General features: G+C 45.8%; 1 protein-coding gene across 5 annotated transcripts in view; it reads right to left on the reverse strand.

Moving 5' to 3' along the window:
• LOC146171622 (tRNA (34-2'-O)-methyltransferase regulator WDR6) overlaps nt 1-23344 on the reverse strand; it is a 215707-nt gene that overhangs the window by 165523 nt on the left and 26840 nt on the right. For all 5 annotated transcript variants that reach the window (XM_084586380.1, XM_084586377.1, XM_084586376.1 and 2 more), the window contains 3 exons: nt 19854-19901; nt 16943-17115; nt 10000-10160 (listed from right to left, as the gene is read on the reverse strand). In XM_084586380.1, the coding sequence (XP_084442506.1) occupies nt 10000-10160; nt 16943-17115; nt 19854-19901 (382 nt within the window). The remainder of the gene's footprint in view (nt 1-9999; nt 10161-16942; nt 17116-19853; nt 19902-23344) is intronic.

Genomic DNA, 23344 nt, shown 5'->3' on the forward strand with positions numbered 1-23344 from the left:
TTATATCTTCTTCAAATACTTTGACTTGATCAATGGCCCTATATATATATATATATATATATATATATATATATATATATAGAGAGAGAGAGAGAGAGAGAGAGAGAGAGAGAGAGAGAGAAAACACTGAATTGGTTTCCCGTTTGATGTTTTTATTTGCGCTTACTTTATTTATTTTATACGTGCATGATGTCCCGTCCTCTTCCCAGGTAATTCCGCTTCTTGGAGGAGGATATACCGCTGATTGTCCGAAGCATTACGGCGTCTAGGGTAAACCGTTGATGCATTCGGCAGGGAAGCTGGTTTGGCGTTCATTTTGCTATAATGCTATACTTGCCTAGCATCGCCTGCTACCGCGCTTTGCCGCTGTGGCCGGGGGCTTGGAGAGTTCGGTCTAGTTTGCCTGGGCACAGTGAAGACGGCGATGTTGCTATGGTAATGGCTCTGTTTACGATTCTTAGAAAAACGCGCCACTCGCGCAAGTGAGCAACAGAGCTAACGCTCTAAAAGCCCGTCGGCAGGCAGAGCGTTTCCAAAAGAATGGGGCCCTTATCTCGAGTAAGGTAGATACCGTGTCAGCCAGGCGTCCTCTCACCCGCCGTCTCAACGCCCAATTTGTTGACTTTATATTTGAACCTTGTTTGAAGCAACTCGACTTCCTGTGCTATGAAAGGTATCCGATCATGTTAGCAAAAGTGACATAGAAGCGTGTGAGAATTTCGAAGCATACAAAGAACGTGCTTCCGTTTGACCACATGAAGCAAAGCCGCTGTACTGCATTGGTATGGACAAATTCACAAATTATAGCACATGCCAAATCTGACCGAACGCGATCTGATCGATGCGTCAAATCGTTTGGCATTTGCAGGAAAACATTTGGTAAGCATGGGCGCTCTTGCATGGAGTAAAAATTGGGCTCTGATTATTATGTTGCAAATGTGTGAATGTACAAGTGCCACATCACGAAATCATTTACTACCAACATATGAAGCCAAAAGGCGGGCTCAACACTAAAGTATACTTGTTGCATACGTGTGTGCGCCCTGTAAAATGAGTACAATAAAGTAGGCTACAAGCTACAGTAGCCCACCCAATATATTGGTTCAGAAAGCGCATACATCATCACGGGAAGCTGCAGCAGGACAGGTCAGCGTCTTCCATAGCATGCTACTTTTCACATCAGATTTCAGTGTCGAGTGAAATTCCGCAGGAGAAAAATGTTTCTAGGGGATTGATTGTTCAAATTTTATTCTAATTGCCTGAAAATACTGTGTTCCTTTAATTGCACACACACACACACACACACACACACACACACACACACACACACACACACACACACACACACACACACACACACACACACGCGCGCGCGCGCGCGCGCGCACACGCACGCACGCACACGCACGCACACGCACACACACACACACACACGCGCGCACACGCACGCACGCACGCGCACGCGCGTAAAATAAAATGAAGACTGTGGAGCATCCAACTGGGAGTGGGGAAGTGGCCGCCATAAGCGCCTAAAAAACTGTCCCCGTTAGGTCCTTTCTTCTGACAACCTTCCTTTACAACCCCTTCTCCCCTTCCCCCATTTCCCACATAGTTTAGTGTGAATGCGCCTCCTCAGTGCCGAAGAGAGCATGAATACATGCCGGCCTCCTGCGCGATACATAGCCTCTTGGTGGATTTCACATCTATTTCGGAATATCGATTCTTCGCAATCATTCACTTATTTGCACATTGTAACTTACCAGCTCTAGTTTCCAAGATTGGACAAGCACGAACAAAAAATAAACAAGGGCGACTGTTGACTGAAGTTCAGCTAATTATAGCTATATTATCATATTTGTAATCACGTTTGATAAAGCAAATTTCTGGTGACCGCAAGAGCTGACAGCTTCCACTACAGTCAAGGAGTGTTCCGATCCTTACTATATCTATGGCATCAACAATAGGGAGGTTTAGAATATGGTACCCCTACCGCTTAGGGGGACAGGGCAATAGCGCGGGTGACAGCAGGAGCACAATTCTCTATTAGAGCGCGCACGCTCCGCTATTACTCTATCCCACTTACGGGTAGGGTCGCCGTATTCTAAAGCTCGCTAATGATCACTCGATTGCACAGCCCAAAAGACGAGGATCAAAAGAACACAAGACAGGCGCCGACTTCAACTAAGGTTCATTGACGAAGTGTGCAGAAATAGTGCCATTCGCTTTTCCTTTTCACTCGTACTAAGATTGCACTGTGCAATCATGTTGACACCCTGTTTTATTTGTGTTCAGTCAAGCTAGCCTACTGCAGTCCAGTCCAACCCCCTCACGCTCGGCGGGTAGGAGCAATGTTCGTGGCTCTACAGCGGAAACTGTACTTCGTCTCACAAGATATCTGCAGCACTGCGAAAGGCAGAGGAGCCCTTTCAATTGTGCTCCTAAGTGCCTCTAGCCTGTGCGCACTATAATAGAGAATTGTGCTCCTACTCTCACCCCCGCCAATTTGGGGGGGGGGGGGAGGGGTGAGAGGCGCTTAGAAGCACAATTGCCTATTGTACGCGTGATCCTGGTTGGACCTGCTGGGGTGCCTCTGCTTTTCGCTGTGCTGCAAACATCTTGTGAGACGATGTATAGGCAAGAGAGGGAAGCCTCTTGTCCAATTGTCAGGGCGCGTATTGTTCGAAGTAGTGGTGCTGTGGGTTGAAGAGGGGAGTTCAATGGGGCAGCCCATGCTGCTCAGGACGGGGACAAAAATCCTCCCCTTCTCTGCCTGGACACTGCTGTGGAGCCGCAAAAGTCTTTGAAAGTCCACGCAGCAACACAAGAAAAGCGTTCAGGCAGCTCAAGTCGAGAGGGCTGAGTGGCTGGATACTCAATTCCTCAGTCATGGATTAGTGGCGTAGCCTGGTGGCAGAATATGAACTACTTCCAAGATGGCGACCGTAGAACCGCCACCTTAACGTGCACTGACCTCACACAGTACACCGGCACCATGTGTTTTGCCTCCATCGAAACGCAGCCGCCATAGTCGGGGTTGATCCCGGGTACCCCGGAACAGTAGTCGAGCGACATAAGCACTGAGCCACTGCATGCATGTTTGTGTGCAAAAGTGAAACACTTCTATGGAAACACATTAACGGTCACAACATAGCTGCAGGCAATGTACCACACCTTTTCTGAGTCAAAGATGCACTGGGAAACATTTTACCAACCAAGAAAAAAAACTACCCAGAGTTTTGAGAATTCACATGTCCCTACAAATAAACAAACACTGCAAGCTTTCTCCAGCTGTCCTCAAAAATATTTACAAACACTTTATTCTACAGTCAAACCCAGATATATCAAACTCAAAGGGGACCGCGAAACAGTTCGATACTATATCGATAATTCGATATACAGAAATAAGCTTGAGACGCCACTTGCGATCGTGAAAAATGATATTGTATAAGTCGCGTAGTCAACCCACTTGCACAATGAACCCACCCTCCACTTTTGCCCCCTAGAATCTAAAAAAAAAAAGCGTTCGGTGGCGCGTCCCTCCAAAATTTCAATCGTCGCATCCACAGCTCATTTACTGGCAGCGTGCCATGATGCTACGCAACGATAACATCACGGCGTGTTTATCTTGACTATACTTTTTATATATATCCTCAGTGGCTGGCAGCGAACTTAGCAGAGTGCCCGTGATGGCTTGATTGCACAAGCCTGGTTCTATTTATCACGCCGCGCTTGGGGCGGGCATAGTCCATTGCCGCAAAATCATTGGAAAGCGTGAGAGCTGCAAATGCCATTTGAAGCGAACAATGTTAAAAGTCGGTGTCATGATCGCAGCTGACCACGTGCTTTCGTTGATTGGACAACTCTCGCAAAAAAAAAAAAAAAAAGAAAATAAAAACTTGCCGCTTCGTAAAGTCCGCAGCCGCCATAGCTAACGCTGGAATGCCCGTTCAGCACAAGCAAGAACGATTCTCGCAAAAGGAAAAAAAATTGCTGCTTCTTAAACATCTGCAGCCACCATAAGCATACGTCGCACATTCAGCACGACGGCAAGAATGAACAACTCCCGCAAAAAAAAAAAAAAAATGCCGTTTCTTAGCGTCTGCAGATGACATGAGACGCGCATCGCATGTCAGCCGCCGCACGTAAAGCATTCACAACACACACTGGAGAAAGCGTCTTCAACGTGCTGAGCTGGCTTGTCTGCGCATGCGCAGTGCATGCTGCTGTGAACGAAGACCGGGAAAGAGAGGGGAAGGGGAGAAATAAAGCTGGGCAGAAGAGTGGGCACACCCTTGCACTTCGCTCTAACACGTTCCCCTCTCCCGAACACCACGGCTGCATTGGTTCCCTCTCGTTCTTCATGCACATGGCTTGCAAACGTACATGTTGGCGCGCGGCAGTGATCACCGCAGATGCGTGGTGCTGCCCCAAACCAGCCGTCGCCGAACTGTGCCCTCTCATTCCTTCCGCGCGTGGCTTGAAAATGTCACACGGCAAACGGCCGAGGGTGATGCGATCGTCTTTGGGGAAGGCGCACCCACCGATGCATGGTGCGGAGTTCGATATATTGAACGACTGGTAAAACTGAGTTCGATATACAACGCAGCTTTTCTATACTTTTACATGGTATCTTCAAGGGGATAATCCGTGAGTTCCTTCCTTCCTCCTCTTCTTCAGCCATCTAATGACGCCCATAATCATGCCATGGACTCATCAATATTGACAAACTTCCTCGTCCCCGATCGGGATGATCGCTCGGTGGCCCCAGGTAATGCTACGGACGAGGAAGAAGCGGGCAGTGGCGTGGGCAGGCACGCTCGCACAAGGCCCGCCAACATTTTCATTAAATGTCATCTCACGGTCATTGAACATCATCTCTCTTAAGATCTTGGTCTGGGCTAGTTGGTTCATACCTATCCCGAAATAAACACAGCATGAAGAAACAGGACACGAGAAGAAGACACATACAAGACGAGTCCCGTCTTGTATGTGTCTTCTCCCGACTCGTCTTGTATGTGTCTTCTCCCTGTGTCCTGTTTCTTCGCACTGTGTTTATATCATCTCTCTGTCTTGTGTTCTTTGTATTCATCGGCTTGCCACCCCGTAACAATATTTATATACCGGGTGTCCCAGCTAACTTGAACCAAGGGTTACAAAATAAAAAATTTAGGTAGGTCAATAAAACCAGTTGCATACAACTGGCAGTCGCCTTGCGCACTACAGGAAATTTTTTGTTTTGCAATTACTTAATTAGCTAATTATGTTAATTTTTCTAATTTATGAAATATTCATCTTAGACCAGAAATGTGAATTGGAAAGTTGTAGAGCACCTTCAGAAACCCCCATTTCATTAATTGCGATAAAGAAAATCTCACGTGTATCTTTTTTTCCGGGCTCAGAAGAAAGCCCGCAAAATACAAATAATACCACGTGACTAGTGCATTTGTGCGCCGCGATTGTGGTGCTCTCAGTCGTGGTTTGAGCGAACGAAATCAGCTGCGGCCGTGTCTTCTTGGCCCATTAAAGCGGCAGGCCGATATGCCTGCGATGGCTTCTTCGCCCGCGTCAGACAGCCGGCCCACGTGACGGTGCAGTAGCAGCGAGAGCGGCGAGCCGACACCACCGACATTCTAACAAGGCCTTCTTCTCTCCCATCAGCGAACATCACGACAAACGAATGAGCGATAAGGTATCAGCCACTGAATCTGCGCATACAGGCTTAGGTAAAGGGGCGAGATGACATCATGTGACTCGACTAAAATTAGCGCTGCACCTTCATTTGCCGGTTCTTTATCTCCATCCGCCTGTCGTGATGTAGGCTGCTGCGGTGAGCAGGCCTGGAAAATCGCAGTGGCGACGGGCGAGCTCGAGCTCGCTCAAACCATCGCAAACATTTCTGCCTGCCGCTGCAACGGGACCATCGGGTCACAGCTGCAGCTGATTTCGTTCGCTCAAACCACGACTGAGAGCATCACAATCGCGGCGCACAAATGCGCTAGTCACGTGGTATTATTTGTATTTCGCGGGCTTTCTTCTGAGTCCGGAAAAAAAGATACACGTGAGACTTTCTTTATAGCAATCAATGGAATGGGGGTTTCTGAAGGTGCTCTACAACTTTCCAATTCACATTTCTGGTCTAAAGTCGATATTTAATAAATTAGAAAAATTAACATAATTAGCTAATTAAGTAATTGCCAAACAAAAAATTGCCTGTAGTGCGCAAACAGGCTGGCAGTTATAGGCAATTGGTTTCACTGACCTACCTGAAATATATTATTTTGTAACCCTTGGTTCAAGTTAGCTGGGACACCCGGTATACACATATATATATAACACCAAGTATTTTCTTTAAGGGGGGACCCGGGTCTTTGCAGCCGAAAATCGGTCAGAAAATCGGATTTTCAATCTTCTCGTTTTCGCGATTCTGAGATCTTTCCGCAGCTATCTCTGAAGTTTCGTTGAAAAATATCGCCTAATTTGCGTGTTACAGCGTTCCAAAGACGAGAATCTGAGCGTGTGGCCCTTTAAACTGAGGTCAAATCGCGCCGAATTTCGATCTCCTGCAGTTCGAGAAATGCGCGATCCGCGGGCATAATCTTGGTGTCGTTCGAAAGATAGCGATTCAGGCCATTCCTATATCTCGGTTGGTGACCATGAGTGAGCCCACCGAAGCAGAAAACAAAGGAACAAAATTGTGTGAAACATGCCCTGCTATTGGACTCCCACCACACGTGAGCAAATCGGCGAGCTTTGGTTGGCTGGCGGCGTCGACTGCTTGCGGTCCGGCGCCATTTTGAAAAGGTCTCTCCTTTAGGCCTAGTCGGCCTAGCGCCGTTCCCTCATCGTAACCACAACGCAAAATGCGCAATATTGAGATCCACGCTTCATTATTAGCCTAAAGAAAAGTAGCGAGAGGAGCTAAACGCGTCGGGGACACTGCATCTGGTTATCTGCAATCAATGACGAAGCGCCAACGCTCCGCTTCGAGTCCGCGATGGCCTGATACCAGCGTAGCATAGCCGGTCGTGCTCAGTGCGATAGCGAGGAGCGGCACGATCTGCCACGTACCGAATTGTGAGGGTGCAAATGAGCAAGTGCAGCTTTCAACGCCGGGATAGATCGCCCTGTGAGGCAGTGCCGCGACCAGCCGCAGCAGCAGTCGTGAAGCAGCGTCCCGCAACACGCAGAACATAGAGAAGATTGCGCGGAATCCCAAATATTGTCGAAATAAACTTTCTTCTGAATGCTACATGGTGCAAGACGAGCAACTGTCGCTTATCACTAGATGCAGTCCGCCTGCGTTTACTGCATGAACGTGAGAATGGCAATCGCACGCCAGCACTTGGCACCAACTTTTGTGGAGGTCACGATGAAAACGCACTCGTCTTGGTGGCGGCCTCCGGACCATGCGTTCTGTTCGCCGGAAATTTCATTCTTTGAGGGCGAATTATATCGATGGTAAATGATGCATTGACATCAGAAGCTAGTCAGAACCCACTTTAATGAGTTACTGTTAGCTTTGGTGCTTCAAAAGTTTATCAACACGTTTTTCATCAATTTCTCAAAATCAAAATATTGAGGACGGTACATAATTGGAGATGCAATATCTCTGGTTATACTTATGATATTGCTATAATTCCTTTTGCACCAGAAAGGTAAACTCATGCACAGTGCAAAAATATAAATGAATTTGTGGTATTTAATGAGGAAAGTTTTTAAAAATTGCATGTTTTCAGAGTGTCAAGGTGGCTTTTTGGTCTCTGAACTTTGATAAGCTGTAACTTTGGTTAAAATGGAACCAGGACATTCAATCTTGATTTTTGCATTTTCTGTGTGTTCTAAATTGATTTGATATGTCAGTTTTTATTATAACTCCTGCAGATTTACTGACAGCTCACCTCCAAACAAAAAACAAAGTGCTCAATATCTTCAGAACTAAATGGTTTACATAAAATTAATGTGCATGTTTGAAATCAGCCCAAAAATCTGCATAAATGGTGCAGCTTTCATCAAAATCTGCCAGTAAATAAAAAATACTGTTTTAATGGCATTAAGCACTGAGAAGCAAACTTTACGTAGGCCTTGAAGCCGTGAGGGGATGCGTGCAGCTTACAGGCAAAAAAAAGCTATAGCTGGCTACAAACAAGGAAAGAAGGCAGCACGGCCGATCCAGAAAGTAAAGGAGAGTAAAGGTGCAGCAAGAAATAGGGAAGAAATGGCCAAACATTTGTAGCATGAGGCAGTGAGGTACAGAAGTGGAGACGTGGCGTGTGCAGATTTGAAGCACTTGACAGTCATCACATTTCTCATCTATTGCCTTTTAAAAGACAAGGATTTGGTTTTCACATGAAATCAATTTCAGTTGTATTCGTAGCCATGTTGCCCTCATGCTTGAAGAGTACTACCTCAAGATGTAAATAAAAAATTTCATAAATTGAAAAAATTGCACAAAGAGACAATAAGTGAGAGCTGCAAGGTATTTTAGACTTTTTCTTTTCATAAAGACTTGTACGGTATGTACCGACATGTTTTCATAAAGACATGTACCGGCCGGAAATGGTACTCTACTATCGATCATATCCGTACCATCAATCAGGTGATAGAAAAATGCTCGGAATATAATCAGCCTTTATACATAGCATTCATTGTTTACGAAAAAGCATTTGACTCAGTTAAAACATCGGCGGTGATGCAGGCATTGCGAAATCAGGGGGTAGACGAGCCATACGTGAAAGTGCTGGAAGATATATATAGTGGCTGCACAGCAACCATAGTTCTACATAAAGAAAGTAACAAAATTCCCATAAAGAAAGGTGTTAGGCAAGGAGATACAATCTCCCCAGTACTATTCACAGCTTGCTTAGAGGAGGTATTCAGAGAATTGGAATGGAGCAGCTAGGCATAAGGGTAGATGGAGAATACCTCAGTAATCTGCGATTTGCTGATGACATTGCCTTGCTAAGCAACTCGGGGGATGAACTGCAAATAATGATTGATGACCTAGACAGGAAAAGTAGAAAGGTAGGCTTGAAAATCAATATGCAGAAGACTAAGGTAATGTTCAAAAGCCTCGGGAAGGAACAGCAGTTTACTTTAGGTAGCGAAGTACTGGAAGTAGTAGGCGATTATGTCTGCTTAGGACAGGTAGTAACCGCAGATCCGGACCATGAAAAGGAAATAACAAGAATAATAAGATTGGGACGGAGCGCATTTGGCAAGCACTCGCAGATTATGACTAGCAGCTTACGGTATCGCTCAAGAGGAAAGTATACAACAGTTGCATCTTACCTGTACTCACCTATGGGGCTGAAACGTGGAGGCTAACCAAGAGAGTTCTACTTAAGTTGAAGACAACCCAGAGGGCTATGGAACGAAAAATGGTAGGGGTAACATTAAGAGATAGGAAGCGTGCAGAGTAGGTCAGAGAAATAACTCAAGTTACCGACATTCTAGTGGAAATTAAGAAGAAGAAATGGGCATGGGCAGGACATGTAGTGCAAAGAGAGGACAACCGATGGTCGCTTAGGGTAACAAACTGGATTCCAAAAGAAGGAAAGCGTAGCAGGGGGCGGCAGAAAGGTAGGTGGGTGGATGAGGTTAAGAAGTTCGCGGGGGTCAAGTGGATGCAGCTAGCACAGAACCGGATTAAGTGGAGAAATATGGGAGAGGCCTTCGCCCTGCTGTGGGTATAGTCAGGCTGATGATGATGATGATGAAAGACATGTTTAGTAAGTAGCCATTTAATTACCAGACATCATCTTAGGGACAACGTTATTACCAACTACTGATATCAACTGATATAGTAAAGATGTTTGCCGGTCCGAGTGTCTTTACTATGAAGGGGTTCTACTGTAACGAGCAGCATGTGCACATAATAATCCTCTAAACAACAGTGAGGCAGCAGAAGGACCCCGGTGTTTATTCCGTGGCACTGCTTGCATGCAGCTGTGGAAAGCAAGGGGGAGAGGCCATCCACCACCCTGGCCTTGAAATACGTACCACATCGGATGACGGCCACATCTCCACGTATCCCTCCGAGGGCCAGGTGATTACGATTGGGGGAGACAGCGAGAACACTGTACGACGCAAGGTAGTCTCGCTTAATCAGCTCCTCCCGCTTGCCACCCGCAGGTCCGCCAAGGGACCACCGCAATAGCCGCCTGCACACGACAGGAGTCTGGTCAGTAAACACCACTTCTGCACTGAGTGAGGCCCATCATCCCCTCCACAACTGAATGTTGGGCTGGCTGATGACCCCACCTCAAGCTGAATAAGACAGAGGTACTACCAACTGATGTGAGATCCTACAGTGAAGCTGGTTCAGTTATTTTCTTAATGAAGCAAGGCAGGTATTGTGTCACAGCTGCTGCCTGCTTCTGCTCCCTTGGTTGTGAAAATGCCTTCAGCACCATGCTTCTTTCATTTATTCATCTATCACATCATCTGCAGATGATATTTCACATATTTTCCTACAATGCCACACAACCTAAATTTCCCACCGGCAGCTAACCATAGCTTTACAGCGACTCAGCTAAAAAAGGGCAATTTTGGTTAGAACTGTATTGCTACGAGCATGACACGCTCCATGCTGAGTCCGCTTTGTTGTCCGCATGAAACAGCACAGAGATCACAAGTCAAAGAGATGCTTGACGATGGCATGATCCGATCATCAAAGCGTCCATGGTCATCAGTGGTTCAAGTAAAAAAAATGAGAAAGGTGGAACACTGCACTTATTTGTAGACAACAGGAAGCTTAACGGTGTGACAAGAAATGTTTATTCGCGAATGCATCCAACCAACAAATTTCGTCAAGCAGAATACCTTTCTTCAATAGACCCACAAAGCAGGTAACGGCAGATAGAAGCTGACAAGATGGGCAGAAAAAGCTGCTCTCGCAATTCCAGACAGTATCTACAAATTTCATTTACTCCCCTTCAGGCTTTGTCATATGCCAGCAATGTTCCACAGAATGATGAAGTTTTTTGAGGTGCACTGTCAACACCAAGAATATAAACCTAGTCTTGATAAAATTGCTGCAGCTACAAAATATCTGGCTCCCAAAGATTAAAAAAAAGGTAAAAACATCCAGTCCGATTTTTGTTCATAGAATCAATCTCGTGGAATATCCCCTTGAAAATCCCATGTAAAAGTATAGGAAAGCTACGTCGTACAGTCAAACCCAGATATATCAAACCCGGATAATTCAAATATTGGTTATATCGAACCCAAGGAATATCCCCTTGAAAATCCCGTGCAAATGTATAGAAAAGCTGAGTCATATATCGAACTCCAATTTCACCGGACGTTCGATGTATCAAACGCCGCACCACGCACTGGAAGGTGCGCCTTCTCCAAAGATGATCACATACCCTCAGCCCAAGCCATGCGCGCAAGGAATGAGGGAATGATTCAGTCACGGCTGGTTTAGAGCCCTTTCCCCAAAGGCGCGCGCATCTGCAGTAATCATCTGTAATGTGCCAGCACGTGACGTTGGCAAGCCATGTGCATGAAGGAACGAGAAGCCGTGGTGTTCGGGAGACGGGAAACATCGCGATAAAGTGAAGCACACGGGTGTGCCCATTCCTCTGCCGAGCTTTCTCTCTTGCCTTCCTCTATCTTTCCCGGTCTTCGTTCACAGCAGCACGCATGCGCAGACAAGCCAGCTCAGCCCGTGGCAAACAGAATGTCGGATGCTTTCTCCAGTGTATAACTCTGAGCAGAGCGGCTCACGTGCCATGTGCATCGCGTTTCATCGTCCTGAACGTACGTAATCTATGGCGGCTGTGGACGTTAAAAAGCGGCAGATCTTTTTTTTTTCTTTTTTTTTTGGCAAGAGTTGTTCATCCTTGCATCTATGAATCAACGAAGGTATGCGATCAGCTGCAATCATGACACCGGCCTTTAGCATTGTTTGCTTCAAACGGCATTTGCAGCTATCACGCTTTCCAGCAATTTTGTGGCAGCGGACTATGCCCAACCCAAGCGCGGCATGATAAATCAAACCAGGCTTGTGCAATCAAACCATCACGGGCACTCTGCCAAGTTCGTTCCCCCCCACTGCAGGATCTATCAAAGTATAGTCAAAAGATAAACATGCCATGACGTTATCGCTGTGCAGCATCGTGGCGCACTGCCAATAAATGAACTGTGGATGCGACGGTCGAAACGGAGGGACGGACGTGCCACCGATTAAAGGCAGTTTCACATGCAAGCAAAAACACTCGCGATTTCTGCCGCGGGGACGCAAAAGCCTGTTCTGAGCTGTCGCGGCGACTCGACCATCACAGTTCAATAAGTTGGAAATTTTTCGCTCTGTCGCTGCAGCTCGTCGCTAAGTTCGTTCACTTGCATGTGAACCGGCCTTAACACTTTATTTTTGTCTCAAATTCTCAACGGAAAAAGTGGAAGGTGGGTTCTATGCGAGTGCGTTGATTACGCGACAAATACGGTATCATTCTTCACGATCGCAAGCGGCGTCTCAAGCCGATTTCTGCGTACTGAATTATCTATATATCGAACTATTTCGTGATCCCCTTCGAGTTCGATATATCCGGATTCGACTGTATAAGAAGACACTATCACTGAAACGGCCTAGCATGTTGCAGTCCATCGAGCCCCCTTAACACTTTCCTGTCCGTGCCTATTCCCATCGCTAGCCCGCTATCGATGGTTTCACGATTCGAATTTTTCCACTTTCGAAGAGCTCCTTGACAAGTTGCATCCTCCAATGGAAAACAAAGGAACCCTTCTTTTTGTTTTGCTTCTGATTTAAATTTTTCCGCCGCGCCACGCCCATCCAGATGGTCTCCAGAGTCAGGTGATCGGCGCTCCTTGTCTACAACATGACGTCGATGTTGCGCGTTCCTGCTGCGCGGAAACGATGCGGTTCCGTGAAAGAGTTGACACATCACAGAGCTCGTTTTTGGATGCCAACAGCAGCAGTGATGACTCGGAAGATGAATTCAGCTCTTCCGACTTTAGCACTGAAAGCGAAAGTATGTCAAACCAATCCGAAATGTTGACAGCCATGCGAGATAAGTGTCGCCCGCTATCGATGGTTGAATTTCCCTGCTTTCAAAGCGCTCCTTGACAAGTGGCGTCATTCAGTGGGAAATAGAACAGCCCTTCTTTCAGCTTTGCTTTGGGTTTTATTTTTTCCCCCGTGCCGCGCCCGTACAGATGGTCTCGGAGTCAGGTGATTGGCGCTCCTTATTTACATCATGGCGTCGACGTCGCGTGTGCTCCTGCTGCTCAGAAACGGTGCGGTTCCGCGGAAGTTGACGCATCGGAGAGCTCGTTTTTGGATGCGAAGAGCAGCAGTCATGACTCGGAAGACAAACTCAGCTCTTCAGACTTTAGCACTGACAGCGAAACTACGTCAAACCGACCCAAAATGTCGACAGTCAGGCCTCGGTAAGTTTCGCGTTCACTCCCCAAAAATTTCCGCTTTTAATGCACGCTAATCGGAAGAGATCACGATTCTGAAAGTCACAACTGTAGGTGACGTCTTTTGGGTAGTATTGCTTGCTGCCGGCAGCGCACGGAATCGTGTTTTCCGCTAGAGGACTGCCAGGGGTCGACCTAGACTACTGTTTTTTTCGTAACCCAGCGAATACTGTACACAGAAAGCTAGAATTTGCTGCAATCTTGCATTAGTCCGTTGTAAAAAATGTTAAAATTTGACATTTTTTTGTTTTACTTGTATTAAGAAACTTTGATGCTTTTGTTTTTTTTTTACAATAATTTCGTGCCGATTGCTTTCTTTTTTTTTTTTTTTCATCACTTATTCAATAAACATGTTGATTGTTACTTGTGAAGAGAAATTCCTCCTCTACAATTTGATACTAAACACTCCTGTACCAAGCAAGTTTTGTTAAAGAAAAAAATATTATTGACACCACCCAAAAAACACTTTTTCCCGCGGACAGGAAAGTGTTAAAGGGAAGCTGCACCGGTTTTAGAATTTGATGCGCTTTAGAGGGTCGAATCTGCAGGGTTTGTATGTTAAGTATACGAAATATTTTGGCTTTAGCTTTTGAAATAGTGACGTAATCATCGATTAAAGTTGCTACCCCGTTCAGGCTTCTCCGCAGTGCACAGCGCTGGAGGGGGGATGTCAGTAGCAGACGACAGGAGTACGACAGGCGGTAGTGACGTCAAGGACGGCGTCTACCTCTCCTCCGCTTCTATTGCCCGAGCAGGCCGTGCATCACCTGTCGCTTGCAGGCTACGCAGTGCAACCTTTTTCTTGTCTCGCGCTTGTTTTCTTCTTGCGAACATTACCGCAAGCTTTTTAAGTGCATCTTGCACCGTTCTTCACGAAAAGAACGACCATGCCGTGGTTCTGCGCAGCCTATGGATGCACGAACACTGGCGGCCGAGAGGATGTCGCGTTTCATAAATTCCCAAAGGAGCGCAAGCTATCGGCGCTTTGGGTTGCCGCGGTCAAGAGGAAGGATTTCAAGCCTACAAAATCGTCGGTGATCTGCTCAGATCATTTTCGCGACAGTGACTATCACCAAAGCTTGTCGTTGATGCGATCTTTTGGGATACCGATCAAATCTGCGCGATTGAAAACCGGTGCTGTGCCTTCTGTCTTCGTACACAAGAGCACCTCTCCGCCGCCAAGAGCTGCTTTCGCAAAAAGAAGAAAACTCGAGGTAAGAGGTCCAATACATCATATTGCTCTTCTGTTCTGTTTACGTTTTTGTTCTGTGGGGCAGATGGGTGGCCGGGCAAATGAAGGCACTGGTGAAAGTAAAACTATTCAGCATTGGCGCCCGCTGACGCGGCTAGAAAACTGTGAGAGAGTAGGACTTTTTTTTTTTTTTCCTGATTAGGCTATCGGTGCGATGCGGAAAGAGTCATCACACTGCTGAATCGACGAATGGAAAGGCAGCCCTTATTTGCTCATGAAAAGTTTTGTTCAGGAAAACGAGCCGTTTTGGACCTCTATACGTTTTGCACTTGGCGATCCGATTCTGCTTGCACATGCCAAGTATGAACTTTTTAAAATGGAAGTCAGAAACCTATGTCATAAAGGAGAACGCACATCCTAAACTCGCCTCTGCTTTGTTAAATTAAGTTTCTTATGTCATGTTTATATCTTATGGCCATTTTCTTATTTTCAGGTTCTTGGAGAGCTCCTGGGAAATTCAACTATCCCAATTAAGAAAAGAAATCGGGGCAGTATGATGTCTGTGGTCGAAATCGCGATGTTAAGCGCAGCTAAATGAAGTGTGCTAAACTCGCGACATGGCAGCGCGTGACTGCCGATAGCTGTCCTAGCGTTTCGGTATTTTTACCGGTGTTCTAAATGGGATTACGCGCGCGCAGCAAGGTAGCGGCCTGGCTTCTCGTCGATACCGCGCTCCCGCGTTAATTTGTTAAATCCCACCAGATTAAAATGTATACGTACTAGAGGTTGCGGGAGCTGAGAGCATGACTTTTGCTGCTCTTGCTGACATATAAATGACTAAATTCACGCAACAAAACTGGGGCGACGGCTCGTCTGGATGAGTTCATTTGTTTACAATCGTCACATCAAGCGCATTGACGTGACACTGCTTCGTTCGAGTCTGGCAGGAGATTTAGGGCACGAGTAACGCAGATATGTTCAATTGAGAGCGGATCACAGGCGCATACAGCAGTGCAGCGCAGCGGTACGTACCAGTGTGAATTTTTCATGCGGGAAAAGGTTAGCGCTGTCTCCTCTCTCGTCATGTCGCCGCTGCCGCCAGTGTCACCTTGTTCCGAAGCCGCCGCTGGTTCGAACAAGTACGGCTCAATATCATATTACCCTGAGCAGCGTGATCGTTGCATGTTCAGCAGCATACATCCACAGAGAAGCCGTGCGTGCATGTACAATCGCTTGGACCGCCGCTACCACTGAATGGCACGCCGTCATTGACGTCACGGCGCGCTTGACCAATCACAGGCAAGAGCGCCACTTTCAAAACGCCCCACGGCGTTGGTGCACATTTTTCTGATTAAAAAGTAGTTTGCGGTCACTTATGACTAAATTTAACGTCGTATTCGTGTTCAGGGGGTCGTAAACTGTATATCTGTATTCCGAACTCTTTCTTTTCAAAAAGTGATGCAGCTGCCCTTTAAGCACCAAATCAAGCATGGACCTCCTCGGTCCATTCAGTTCGTCAGCTGGAATAGTCGTGAAGGGCTGCTTGACACACTAAAATAAAAACGTAGGCTCTTCTGCAAGGCACAACCTGCAGAGTTGCACACTTCATTATGCGCGTGATTATGCTAAGACACAACACCTCATCATTACAGACTGGGCCAAGGTATCCATAATTAAGCTTGGATTGTGACATCTTGAAGCTCAGTCACACAGCTCGCAAAAAAAAAGGGCAATGACAGTTGCTAAGGCCAACTGCTAGGACCTATGAAAAGAAAATGAGCACTTCCGAATACACCCTCACCTCACCCCCCCACCCCCTTCGCCCTGCTTCGCGGTGGGCCCTAATCCAGTCCCGCTTTTTGACATGATCACGCACCCTTCGTTTGCCATCTCGAAAAAGAAGAGCATACTGTTATTGCCACTATGTCGAGCGACAAATAGCCAAACCTATCCAAAGTCCATCTCAATGATTCCATTTAAATTCAAGTTGGTGCTTTTCAAAGCCACAAAGAACCAATTGGTTGTGACAGACCCCTGTCCTGTTATATTATACTGAAAAAGCAGGCTTTAAGTTGAGAAATGATTTCCACAGTATTACTAGCACCTATTTTAGTCTGAAATAGTGGTCATGAAACTGTACACACTGCTATGGGGTGCGAGATGCTTTCCGAATGAAGCCCAAAACATTTGCAGGTCTGAATTAGTGCGGTTAGTAAAATCAATTACCCACTTTACATTTAACAAGGTCCTGTCATGCACCATTTGAAGAGCGAGGCCCAGTAATGTATCACAAATAGTTCGCACCCTTCATTGGTGGACACAACCAGGGACATGCTGCCACCTGTGTTGAGGATGGCAAGATTACGTGGAAAGTCGGTGCCATCCTTAAATGCCTCGATCCAGGTGGTCTTGCTTGACTGGCTCACCACCTCTGGGATGTGCCACAGGCTCAGAGCCGATCCACTGCTCCCCGTCACCTGAACAGCAACCAATAGAGCTGCTTCACAAAGCAAAGTACTGCTCCTCAACCTAATGAAATTCATATTACAGACAAATTTGTGGCTACAGTAGCTTTACAGCATGCTCAAAGTCATCCATGGAAGATGTGTACAAAAGCTGCACATTTTGCACAACTACACAAACACCTGACATCGCAATTTACAAACGTGTTGCTACAGCGGCATTCACACAGGAAGCGAGGGTGACTGTGCTCACGTCTTGCCCTTGAGAGGCTGCTGGGCGTCACAGCTCCTGGTTTTGCGCCCTTGGCTGCCCTCTCGGGAACATCTCAGCCGTTTGGCACGAATGATCCCCGAGAGTGCCCGAGAGGAAAAAAAAAAGGCGTGTCTGAGCATAGAGACGATCTACCCTACCTCAGTCTTTTGTATTCCACCCCCTTCTTCTGCAGGCCCCTTCCCTTTCGGACGAGTTTGTTTTATTTTCTGCACTTTCTTTGCTGAACTTGCCGTCTTCATTGTTCCCCTGAGTGGCAAAATAACACCAGTGGGCCAGAAACGGCTGCCCCGTGTATTCGCCATTCCTGTCATGCTGCATGCGGCTTGAAACAGCGACATCGCTCTCTCCGTCACCTGTGTCAATTTGGGAGCACGAGCGAGTTCTTTCCACATCCATCCTCGCCGGAATCACCTGGTGTGAATACCGCTTACACAGTGCTTTTATCCTTCGGTACTCCCAATGGTGAAAAAACACAGCATCAGCTTTAAAAAGGCTAAATCACTACTTTCACAGCTACTGTAGCCCTAATTTCGAAAAATGAATGGTCAAAACTCGTAGTAATGAAGAGTGATATAGCAATTTATCAGATAAAATTAAGTACAAGGAATGTTTAGTTGGTCCTTGCTATTTCTACAGGAGTCCTATCTGTATAATGAAACAAAAAGTTCCAAATTTTAGACTGAATCAGTTATAACGAAGAAATACTTTTTAATCAAATGACTAAAAATGTGCAAATAAGCCAGAAAATTTCATCTTTTGAATCGTTTGACAAGTGTGTTTAAAGAGACCAAGAAAAGCTACTTACTAAAAGTAGAAAACAAGCACAAACAATTGGTATTCCATCAGTCAGCTCCACAATGCAAAATTTTCATGCTAGCTTCACAAAAGCCGAAGATATTAGCGACCAAAAATGATGCTCCTGTACTCTTTCGACATATCGCATGCTAGTGCTCGAGAAAAAAGCAAAAGACAGGTTGCGACGTTGCCTCACTGTAACCCATCCCACCCGTGTCACTTGGGCGTGCCCAATGAAAAGGTACAGAATCCCAGCTGACATCAACATGAAGGGGAGGCTACGAATGCACAGTGAGGTGTCCCCCCAAACGGTAGAGAGCAGTCACCAGAAGCACATTTTAAAAATTATTTGTCAATTATAGGGTGCATGCAGAGCTTTTAAATTTGACTCGAATACTCACAAAGGCCACCTTTATAAATCTCTTGCATTAAAATATTATCAAAAATATTGATTCAGGTCCCCTTGAAAATGCCGATGTGTTCACACACCATGCTATCTAGGGGCTGCAAAAAAAACTACCAGCATCAATAGCCCACTGGTATGTGAACAGTACGCGATTGCACCATCACCTCAGCAAACTTGTGCGCACAATCCAAGCACACTCCGCAACTTCATCACCTCCGTTACACAAAACATGTAAAGTAGATTCGCGGAATATGAAGATTTTCAGTGCAGTCAAAAGCGGGTGCAAAAAAAAAAAACGCCACAGCAGACTCTGGATCTGCTCGTGCAGTGGGCCAGCAGGCATGCCTATTTGCGTGTTCATTATTGCTTTCCTATACCAAATGAAAAGCAAGGTTCCACATGTTTATACCAAGCTTTAAATTGTACTCTCAGCCGCAAAAGTTTGCAGGATCTCCAGCGCGTGGCAGAGCGATGGAAAACTGCATTGCTGCGCTATCTACCGCAATTGAGCCCGATGAGGAGGCTAAAGGAAATTGTGTCTGAAACAGGCTCTGTGAACGTCTGTCTTTTTTTTTTTTGCCGTCAAGCATGCCTCGTTGCTTGCTTCCTTGTGACACGCTTATCAAGTTCGCGGAAGTAGCTTAGGCGCTCTGTGACATTCACCGCCGGTCTACCTTGACAGGCGCAATGAAAGGAGTTCGTCCTGTGCAACAACAGTGACAGGGCAATTCAGCAGCAGCAACGAGTGTCGAAAGCGGATCCCGGGGAAGCAAGCGCCGAGACATGCTTGATAGCAAAGGAAGGTCAGGCGTGTGTGTAGAATGCTTCAGGTGCAATTTCCATTAGCCTCGTCATTTAGCACAATTGCAGCAGATGGCGCAGCAATGCAGTTTTTCGTCACTCCGCCCCGCGCTGGAGATCCCGCAAACTTTTGCTGGTGACAGTACCTTTTGCCCCTTTGGGTTGACCCTTTCAGCACCCTTTGCTAGGGTTTACTAGCAGATTGTCCTGCGAGAATTTGTGCATATACTTTTAAGGCTAATACTAGATATAATGCACCAATTTTCACTCAACACCCAATTTCATTATAATAGGTTAAACTGTACACAATTTTCAAAAGACAATTCCAGTAGTTCAAGTGTTCTGCTTTCCCTGTTTCGTTTAGAGCAAAAAGTATCACCGTAAAACCCTAACCAAATCAAAGTCTCTCTGGACAGGGCAAGGTAAAGGAATCAATAATTTCCAGTACAGCTGAAGAGAGAAAGGAAGGCAACTCACCGCTAGTGTCTCCTCTTCATTAACAGCGAGGCACCAGATACTGCCACCCTGAGTTAGATACGAATAAGAAATACAGTGAAACCTTGTTAATTCGAACCTTGACCAATCAAATTTTTGGATAATTCGAACTCCTCGGCTCCGTTTGGCCAAGCTCCGTAATAGTCTATGTATAAAAAAGCTTGTTAATTTGAACGCGAGTAGGTTCTAGACACGGATAATTTGAACTATGCGTTGCCACGTCTAAGTGGCCTGGCGCACAGCACTTGGCCAAAGAAATGCTCCCGTGAAAGTGCGGCACAGTTCTGAGGCTGCACACGTCCAAAACAGGGGCAGATTAAACCAGGTGAAAACCTAAAACATTTGGTCAGGTGAAACCACTGCCTAACCAACGCAGCTTCCAGCATAGCCAAAGGGTACAGGGGTTGACAGTCACGATGGTGGCTGCCTGCTTTCTATTGCGCACGACCTCTCAGACTTGCAATTAAATGCTTATTAATTTGATCACCGCTAAATTGGAAATACAGACAAGTCTTACTGATGGCGTTGTCACAGCCAATGCCCATGTTGTCAGAGAGCTACGGGTCTCGAACCAGTTAGGCTGCGTCTAAGTATGATTGGCACTGAAAGCAACCATCAAATTCATCATCATCATCAGCCAGACTATACCCACTGCAGGGCAAAGGCCTCTCCTATATTCCTCTAACCCGGTCATGTGCTAGCTACATCCAATTGACCCCTGCAAACTACCTCCGCCCACGTAACTTTCTGCCACCCCCTGCTGCCCTCCCTTTCCTTTCCTTGGAATCCCGTTTGTTACCCTAAGCGACCATCGGTTATCCTCTTCGCACTACATGTCCTGCCCATGCCCATTTCTTCTTGATTTCCACTAGAATGTCAGTAACTTGAGTTATTTCTCTGACAGACTCTGCACGCTTCCTATCTCTTAATGTTACCCCTACCATTTTTCATTCCATAGCCCTCTGTGTTGTCCTCAACTTGAGTAGAACCCTCTTGGTTAGCCTCCATGTTTCAGCCTCATAGGCGAGTACAGGTAAGATGCAGCTGTTGTATACTTTTCTGTTGAGCGATACCGGTAAGCTGCTAGTCATAATCTGCGAGTGCTTGCCAAATGCGCTCCATCCCAATCTTATTCTTCTTGTTATTTCCTTTTCATGATCCGGATCTGCGGTTACTACCTGTCCTAAGTAGACACATTCGCCTACTACTTCCAGTACTTCGCTACCTAAACTGCTGTTCCTTCCCGGGGCTGTTGAACATTACCTTAGTCTTCTGCATATTGATTTTCAAGCCTACCTTTCTACTTTTCCTGTCTAGGTCATCAATCATTATTTGCAGTTCATCCCCCGAGTTGCTTAGCAAGGCAATGTCATCAGCAAATCGCAGATTACTGAGGTATTCTCCATCCACCCTTATCACTAACTGCTCCCACTCGAAGTCTCCGAATACTTCTTCTACGCAAGCTGTGAATAGTACTGGGGAGATCGTGTTTCCTTGCCTAACACCTTTCTTTATAGGAATTTTGTTACTTTCTTTATGGAGAACTATGGTTGCTGTGCAGCCACTACAGATCGGGAATAGGTGATATTTTTCAACCAAAATTTGCATGTAGTTGCGGAAACGTCTCAAGACCGCAAAAATGAAGAAATAAAAAGTCCAATTTTTAGACAAATTTTCAGCCACAAAAACCCTTAAAAGAACTGAACTGCTGGAGTTTAGTATAAAAATGGCGCGGAAATGCGCGGTTTCCACGAAGCAGGAGCGCGCGACATCGACGCCATGATGTAAACAAGGAGCGCCGATCACCTGACTCCGGAGACCACCCGGACAGACACGGCATGGCAGAAAAAATAAAACTGAGAAAAGGGTTCCTCTATTTCCCATTGGAGGATGCCACTTGTCAAGGAGCGCTTCAAAAGCGGGAAAATTCAAATCGTGAAACCATCGATAGCGGGCTATTGATGGGAATAGGTGCGGACAGAAAAGTGTTAAGTAGATAATTTTTTTTTTTTGCACTGACTCTATGGGAAGCCAAATAAACATACTCACACTGTTAATCTTAACAGAAGTCTACTGCACTTTATTCAAAGTTGAGTGCAAATGTTTCACAGTACTAAGTCAACTAAGCCAACTAAAAAAATCCGGCAGCAGCAGGCAGTGCACTGCTAAAACACCCAACTGCGACTTAACCACAGTTAGCAAAGACTAGACCATCAGGCTATCCATTTAAAAAGTTTTGATTCAGTTACAAAATTAAGGCAGGAAAATTTATTCGCTAGTAAGATTGGGAGCTCCTTTCTACCAAACACTTAAAGCAATGGTTGAACCAATGCCTTGTGATGAAGAGTGCACTCACTGCAGGAGAAGCTAGCCACAAGGCAGTACAAGCTACAATGGTTTCCTTGTCTGCAAAATGAATGCATAAGCACAGGTGGAAATTCACCACGTGCTACCCCCTGAAAATGGGGACCCAAACAGAGTAGCAGCCGAAAAGAACCCGCCCCGTGCGCACTCTTAGCAGGATGTATAGTTCCACGGCTCAAGCGAAATCATGCTTCCGTATGCAAATCCATCCTGGTTATAAAAAATCCCACTGCACACCATTTACCTCACCAGGTCGCACTCCAGGCTACACTGCACGCAGTTACAGCAGATGCTTCCACCACAACACTATCCTAGCAACAAGCATCAAACAAAAACCGCTTCCACGTTGTAATTGTTCGAAACTAGCACTAGCAATATGGGAGCAAGCACAGAATTTCTCAACATGTGGTCAGTCCATGCTACGGAGAAGGAAGCCGAGCTTTATACGTGTTTTCTGCTGATGCTTCAAAGTCTACTTTTTTTTTCATTCTTCATTCTAAAGCTCCATCCCCAAATTAACTTCATTTTTCCATACAGCACCCCTCGTTTTTGTCAATGGTACAAGGCATCTGCAAACCCTGACCACGTGTACATAATATACAGTAAGTAAAGTAATTCTATGCTGCTCTATAAACGCGACTGCAGCGCTACCCAAGTTGTGCGCAGAACACAATATTAAATAAGGCGTACAGAACTTTTTAAAACTAAAATTCACAGTATTATAGTAATGTCAAAAAGCAAAATGAATGAATAAGTTAGATACCAACCACAGATACAAGTAACCGCGTCTGCTTGTAGTGGCACCACCAATGGCAATGCCGTTGCAAGTATAACGCTGCCTTCGGTAATGTGATTTCTCTCTTGAAAGCATTTTAAAAGTTGATAAAGCAAGACTGAAGATTAAAAACTTGCCTGCAATTTACTGAAAAAAAGAATGGTATGTACCTTTCTCTCATTTTATAAATTACAGGTACGTTATGAACAAAAATAACTGTCTATGGGAGGCTGTGGCACTGTCATACAATCATTTCACACTCTAGGGGACTACCAGTCATACCCGACATTCTAGAGCAATTTAAAATGTAATGCCCTCGTTACTGCCACAAAGT

This window comes from Amblyomma maculatum, unplaced genomic scaffold (genome assembly GCF_055883805.1).
Source record: "Amblyomma maculatum isolate TAMU_Amacu unplaced genomic scaffold, ASM5588380v1 scaffold_19, whole genome shotgun sequence".
NCBI lineage: Eukaryota > Metazoa > Arthropoda > Arachnida > Ixodida > Ixodidae > Amblyomma > Amblyomma maculatum.